General features: G+C 41.0%; 1 protein-coding gene across 1 annotated transcript in view; it reads left to right on the plus strand.

The window, feature by feature from the left end:
* Positions 1–254: 254 nt before the first annotated feature.
* The window catches only part of gprc5bb (G protein-coupled receptor, class C, group 5, member Bb), a 9,920-nt gene continuing 2,510 nt past the window's right edge, over positions 255–7,664 (plus strand). Inside the window, exons 1-3 of the mRNA XM_039795963.1 lie at positions 255–1,099; positions 1,842–2,958; positions 5,735–5,847. Of these exons, the coding sequence (XP_039651897.1) occupies positions 1,842–2,958; positions 5,735–5,847 (1,230 nt within the window). The 5' untranslated portion in view covers positions 255–1,099. The remainder of the gene's footprint in view (positions 1,100–1,841; positions 2,959–5,734; positions 5,848–7,664) is intronic.

Below are 7,664 nucleotides of genomic sequence, written 5' to 3' on the forward strand. Positions count from 1 at the left end.
GGTGCAGGTGTACACTTATTTCCTTACATCTGTTCGTCTGTGAGTTTATTTGTGTACCACAAACCAGCTTTGGCTTCTCCTATCTGTCACTGAGCTCACTAGTGTCTGTCAGCATCACTCTCTCTCACACTGATCCAAATTGACTTGATTAGCTAGCTAGTACAGTGGTTGCTATCATGGTTTTCCTCATGTCGTGTGTCGCCTTCCATCCCCGCATGAAGCCATCTCCAGGGCAGATTACTCCACTCCAAAGAAAGACTTGGCTGATTCATGTCTTCAAGGAGTATTATGTAACACTCTCTACTAGGACGGTCACAAGGCCACAGGGCTCACCTGTGTTTAGATTGACCATCTGTCCCTCTCCTTCCAAAGCCCATCTTCACTCTGCAACACACACACATACCATCAGCGGAAATCTGCTGAAGAGACCTTCATTTGTTTTGGTCCAATCTGGTGATCAAAACTCCAGCTCTGGTGAGGAAGAATTGTATAAGTGGAATGAGGAAGACGTGGGAGCCCGTAGGCGGGAAATGACTAATCCTGGATTGGCTGTGATTTACCAGGCTTATATGCTGTACTTTTTTCCTATTTTCTTCCTGTTTAGACAGGTGCATCAGCAGATCATACTCCCCATGTGTGGGTGAACAGAAGTAAAGCTGGGATTGCATCTCTGTTGACACCTCTGCAGATTCAGCGTGAAGCAGGGAGAGAAAAACACAGACATGCAGACGGAATGAATAGAAAGAGGACAGAGGGAGCGAGAGAGAAGAGTGAAAGAGAGACAGAAGATATATTTGACTATGTGGGTGTGTGAAGTATCAAGGCATGCATCATAATTGTGGATTCTTCTCGGAGCAGCCGGACGTGTCACTGCAGCAGCAGGACATTAAGTGTCGTATTTTGTACTTTATAACAGTGGCAGCTGTGAGCGCATAAGAGGCAAAATGGAAACCGTTTTCTTTCTGCTGCCTCAAGGATTTCATTAACTCGGATTATAAAAAAATACCTTGAACTAGTTAAAAGGGATGCAGACTGGAAAATGATGATGATGCCCCTTCACTGTCAATAATCAAGAATTCAAGTCAATCATTTATCTGAGGTAAGTTTGAAGAGTTAAAACATTTTAATGCTGTGGTATTTTGTATGTACGTGTGTATATTTGTGTGTCTGTTTGTGTTTGCTCTGATACTCCTATTCTTGTTTGGACCAAGTTAAGTTTCATATCTTGACAGTGAGGATATTTTACAAAAGTGAGAACATTATGGTCTCACTTACAGTATTCACTGTTTGAAGGTTAAAACTTGATATTGGGGTAAAGGTTAAAATTAGGCTAATGTTAGGGCTGGGGGAATGCATTATGTCAATGAGGGTCCTCACAAGTAAGTAGAAACATTTTGCATGTGCGTGTGTGCGCACGCATACATGCATTTCTCCGTGCTGTGGGGTACTGAAACTCGACTTCTCAAAAGCCCAGTATGCGATGTAGTCAGCCCACGCTGTTTCCCGTTTCCATGGAAACCATTGCCCAGTGCTAAAAGCAGTTCTATTCTTGCTGTGAGTGCATGAGTCTGTGTTTGTGTGTTAAAGAGAAAAAACATATGAATCTCTGACATATTAATCTCTGATATCGCTGCGTATTGGAGCTGAAATATATTGACTGCTGTTTCTACTGTGTATTGTGACTCATGAAGATGCTGTATGAACTAATATACAGTCATCACGACATTTACCTTCCTGGCCCCCTCCCTCTCTGGATTTTTCTGCACAATATCACTCCTCTTGTGTATCTCACTGTACCTTTCTCCCCATCACTACATATTTTCTGTCTCTGTGTCTCTAAGATGGCCGTCAGCCCTGTCATCATCTGCCTCCTGTCACTGATCGGCTATGGCTCTTCCCACCCCTCTCCTCCTCCTCCTCCTCGGGGATGCAGTGTGGATGTGGAACCTCCATACAGAGTGCTGTGTGACCTGGAGTCAGTCTGGGGTGTGGTTCTGGAGGCTGTGGCCTGCAGCGGTGGCCTCGCCTCTCTGGTCCTCGCTGTGCTCCTACTAGTCAAGCTGCGCTCCATTTCTGACCACGCCAGGCGCTCCGGCGTGGGGCCTCTTCTCCTGCTCCTTGGCACGCTCCTCGGGATCTTCTCCATCTCTCTGGCTTTCCTGGTGGGGAAGAACCAGGTGCTCTGTGTGATCCGCAGGGCCTTCTGGGGGCCACTTTTTGCCCTCTGCTTCTCCAGCTTGCTAGTGCAGGGTGTGCGGCTCAGGAGGCTGGTGGCTGGCAAGACGAGCCCATCGGGCAGCTCCCTGGCAGCGCTCGGTCTGGCCTTGGCCTTGGTTCAGGGGATCATCTCTGCTGAATGGGTCTTGCTGACTGTAGTTAGGGAGGGTCACCCGGCCTGCGAATATCCACCTTTAGACTTTGCTCTGACATGCAGCTACACCCTGGGGCTGCTCCTCATAGCCATGGGGCTTTCTCTGGGGGTGGTGCTTTGTGGAGGAGAGATGATGGCAGAGGGAGCAGGTGGGAGTGAAGAAGATAGAGAAGGAGGTAGTGAAAAACGCAGATGGAAGTGTAACGCTGTCTGGCTCTTTCTGTCCAGTCTGGCATCGGCATTGCTATGGGTGGCTTGGCTGGGGTTTTATCTTTATGGCAGCCAGACCCTGAGAGGAAAGGGGAAAGGTGAGAGGTTAGGAGGAGGAGGAGCAAAGAAGGATGTAAAGGTGTTGGATGAGCCTGCACTGGCGGTGGCCCTGGTCATTCAGGGCTGGATCCTGCTGCTGTTCCACGCTATTCCAGAGGCGCACCTGTGTCTCCGGAACCCTCCACAATCCAACACGCAAGACTTCTTCGACACCACTCACACGTCTCCTCCTCCACATTTCGGAGATGAGCTTCCAACGCATTCTCACCGACCCTTCCCTGAAAACCAAGCTTTTTCTATGGAGGAGCACGGTGCAAGTAGGCTTATGTAATGTGTGTGCGTGTGTGTGTGTGTCTGTGCATGTTTGTTTAACAGAGATAAATAATCTGTTTCAAAGGAAACACATTTTTTTCAACCTGGGTCGAATGCTGCCTTCAAATGGAACTCATTAGGTTGTATTTTAAACGTGTTGGGTTTGAGTACAAATATGTTTGGCATTTAAGTGTTTTATGGTAAGTCATGAGGTCACTGTTGCCTAGCAACTTACAACAAAGATGGATGTTGCCTTGATTCCCCTCCAAATATCAGGAATAACTGTGTTTTCTGCATTCAGTGTCATGCATAGGAATGAAAAAGGAGTAGACAACAAAAGTAACTAACTATCATGGAATCTGACATTTTTAAATAATACAATACTGCAATCAAAGCTATCTTATAAGTTTGAAAAGTGGTAAATGTGACTCTGGGCAGGTGACAATAAATTTAAATAGTAACCAGGGGCCATATTTACAAAACGTCTTATCTTACGGTTTCCTCTTAAGGGCTTTTCTTGAGCATCTTTCACCGAGGGACTAAGTAGGCCTAAAGTAGGCCCTTATCTTTAGGATTTTCTCCTAACTTAGCCAGTAGCCCAACTTCCGGTTCAGCAGAGTAACAAGGATTCGAAGACCTATCAAATAAGGGTGATGAGATTCAGCCCTGATAACCATAAAACCACAAGTGCCATGTAGGTTTGTTTACAGCAAAATGTGGCTCACTTTTAGTTATGTACGCAATCCAAAATCTAATTAAACCTTATGAAATTCCTGATTATCCAACAGGCTTACAGGGAAATGTATGAGTCATTTCACTTTGGTTGCTCTCCATATTTATCTGAAGCCAAATTCACAGATAAAAAGCTAAGCCACGATGAACCAGGATAAACAAAGAGTGGAGGCAGTAGCAGAACGGGTTCACAGAGTGTCTGGAGACTGATGATATTGGTTGGGCAATTTATGGCTGACTGAGGAGGAGAACCTGACTGTGCAAATAATTGGACAGCAGTCCAACTTGCACAATAGCAGAGTCATACAGAGAAGGAAGTCATGTAACACAGTGTAAGCAAGTCACTAGAGGATTTACTTTGTGGTTGAAAGGATAAGAGTTAAGTCTTCTGTTACTTTCATTAATGGACAGTAAACTTCCTGCCTCTGTAGTTCTGCAGTAGAGCTTGTGATAATATATAGGATAGGAATGAAGACTAGAAATATGAAAATAAGACCCAGGTTGACAAAAACTGGAATTTTCCTTTCAAGTGAGACATTTGACGGAAAAAATAACACAATCTTCCTCTTGCAAATGTCAAGTTGAATTAATAGGCAATACAACACACCAGTTCACAATTTAACACTCTCATTAGTTTTGTAGTAGTGTATACTGGCTAATGTTAGCAAACATTAGATATAGATATTGTGTACCTGACTGTATGATTATTCTTTACCATGTCACTGATAAATATTTAACTGGTTTTATTATAAAAGAAAAATACAAGATAAACACACTCCACCTCATCCGAAGACATGTTTGGTTTGTTGCTTCTTACTTGTAGTCCCACTACACTCACTCACAGTCAGGTCGCCTAATGATGTCTTTGAAACATCAGACTCATTGGGAAATTCAAAGTGCCAATATCCTGTGATTTCCATGCATAGCGACAGCGGTCGATGTTCAGCAAAAGTAACTGTACCTGCATCCAAAATCACTCCCTATCACTCCAGTATACTTACTGTTCGTCATTTTATTTGCATGTCCAAATTCTGAGAGAGAGGTTTATTCCTAAATATTGCCCTAAAAAATCTCCAGTGTTCATCAGACCAGTCTACCTCGCCTACTGTGTCCCACAATGCAAAGTGCTGACATGTTTTTATTTAACAACAAAGTATTCCTTCCTTCCGCTTTCCAAAACTGGAAACCAGTTTGACATGACACTCTGCTGGATGTATAACGAACATATAGGTTTATGTTACGGCCACCAGTGGTAATTATTAAAATGTTGTGTCTGAGAGACCATGTTTTGTCCGTCAGTTTGGCTTGGTGCATGACGCTACAAACACTAAAATACTCTTTAGCCTCAGCCACTGTAACCATGGAGAAAAAGCCAAGGCGTGAATCAAAGCATTTGGAAATTCAAGTTTCTGAATTAATCCCCCATGTGGATTTATCGGTGTGAAGGGAGTTACCAACTGGTCGGACAAATTATACTTCATCCTCGAGTTTGGTGCGTGTATGCGAGGGCTGCACGATATGATGAAAATATGCGATAACATGTTATCGCATATTTTCAACAATTGCAATTGTTGAATAATGCGATAACGTTATTAGCTGAAATAAATAAACAGATTTGATATACTCAGTTATGCATTTCTGCTGCTTTCATTGTTCTGCCAAAACACAAATTGCTTGTTGAATTTTAAAACAATTTAATTCCAACATTCTTTAACTGAACAAATTTAATATTTGATTAAATATAAAAGGCACCACTAAAAACAGAGTGAGAATTACATTTTTGTGTGCAGTTTTCTACTGATATTTTCTTTCAACTAACAAAAAATCTTTGTGTCTATCGCGATGTTGTAGCATTTCACGATGTGTATATTGTGCAAGTTGATATTGCGATACAGTCAAATAAAAAAATGTTTTTTTTGTAGTAGCACAGTCATCTATCATAGCGGTTACTCTTAAAACTGGAATCAGTATGATCTAGAAGATGTAAAAAATAAAAATTAGCATTACACCTGTAACTTGTGTGTGTGCTTTACCTTGCTGATCTGTCAGCTCTCCGAAGTGGAACATACCACAGCAGCCACGGGAGTGTGCGTCCTGGCATCGCCTTCAGAGGTCATGTCTACCAGCCCACTGAGATGGCTCTGGTCATGAATGGTGGAACAGTAAGTATGGACGAAACACACTAAAATAAAAAAACTTATTTTAACTAAAAAATTTAAAAAAAAAAAAAATAAACAAATGATTAATGTATTCGTTTTTTTTTTTTTTTTCTGCACAAATGTATGAATTTTACATTTTTAGAATCAATCCTAATAGTATTTTTTGCTGACGTTTTCTGGGTTGCCTCTTTATCAGTAGACTTGACATGAAATCACAAGAGAGGGAAGAGAAAGTGACGTAACTTCAACAGTTTAGTAGATTTTGTCATAAAGCAAGGGCAATTTAAAGTGCATTATTTTGATCAGCGCAGATCGTCTCACTGTAATACGTAAATAAATACACTGACAAGGAGTGTATAAGGAAGGCTAATGTTATTATATTTAAGGTAATGTGGTATTGACGAGAAAGTAAACTTAAAGGATGATTTGAATGTAGTGAAGTAGTAAACATTTTCTGTGAGCAGCTCTAAACGAATGCTGTTACTTACTGATGCCAGTTCATCAGTGATGTTTGCTTCATAAAAACTAGCCTACACTTTTTTTTCTCTTTCTATTTGACGTCAAGCTCCATCTAAGGAAAGAAAAATCCTTTAGGATGTTTATGTAAATGACATGCATACGCCCACATAGCTTGCTTGGCCTCTGTATTACATGCTGGAAGACCCAAAGGACTCAGTGTTTTTCTCTCCATATCTCCATCTATCATCAGTGCTATTGGACAGTTCGACACATTTTGAGCTCGTGCAAAATTCTGGAGGATCATCTGGTGACTTAAAAGGCTAAGATGAGTCTACAGCTCATGGATAAGTAGATTTTAATAAGCATATCCTAAAAAGCCATTTAATACCGCAACACGTATTCTGCAGTATATAAGGTTTACTGTTGGAGGTTGTGATTTTGCACTTTATCATATCTGGACATTGTGATATTTGAGATGCATGTAAAAGCGCAGTTTGAAGCTAATGTATTTTGTCAAAATAAATTGTATTTTAAATGTTTTTTAGAATTTTGATATATGTATGGAAGATAAATCCCAGTTTTAGTGTTGAGTTGCAAAGTTAATTCTTGACATTAGAAACCATCTGAAGGGCTCAGAAAATGAAAACAACTACAATTCAATGACAACTGGGCGGACCCTATCTGCAGAGGAAGCTCTGGTACAGTTACTAAATGGACCTTGGGGTTGGACTGTTGTCAACCAGTTCCACTCATGTTTCCCCAAGTTTTTTTTGGATACAACAAGGTTACTGATCATTATATATAGGCCTACACTTTGTTTGAGATGTATGGCAACATCTCATATTATTCTGGCATTCAGGATCCCTTTCAAGTTACAATTCCATCGAATGTATAGAAAACATTTAGTCATCCATCACTGTGAGTTTAATTAGAACAGATTCGAAACGCTGTTTATCTTAGTGACAAGGCAAAGTTTGGCTTCAAGTCAAGACCGATTTCCTGTTGGCAGCCGCTGTTCAGATGCACTGGCAATTAAACTCTGAGGCAAAAAGACAACATACTTGACTGGAGGGTTGCAGTTTTCATCTTCTGAGCAACACTGAATTCAATCCAGGATATTTCATCCAGTTAAAATACAGTTAAAAAAACAACCACCATGTTCATGCTATGACCATTTCTTCTTGCTATAAGACTAAACTAAATAATTTGTTTTTGTGTACAAGTGTGTGCTGAGATATTAACATGAAGGTATTATCATCACAGGATCTTTATGTATTAACCCTATATTACTGAATCTTAATCATGTAAATAATACAAATGTGAAAATGTTTTTTTTCCTAATGAGATGCTCTTATAATGAT

The sequence above is a fragment of the Perca fluviatilis genome, chromosome 1 (genome assembly GCF_010015445.1).
Source record: "Perca fluviatilis chromosome 1, GENO_Pfluv_1.0, whole genome shotgun sequence".
Lineage (NCBI taxonomy): Eukaryota > Metazoa > Chordata > Actinopteri > Perciformes > Percidae > Perca > Perca fluviatilis.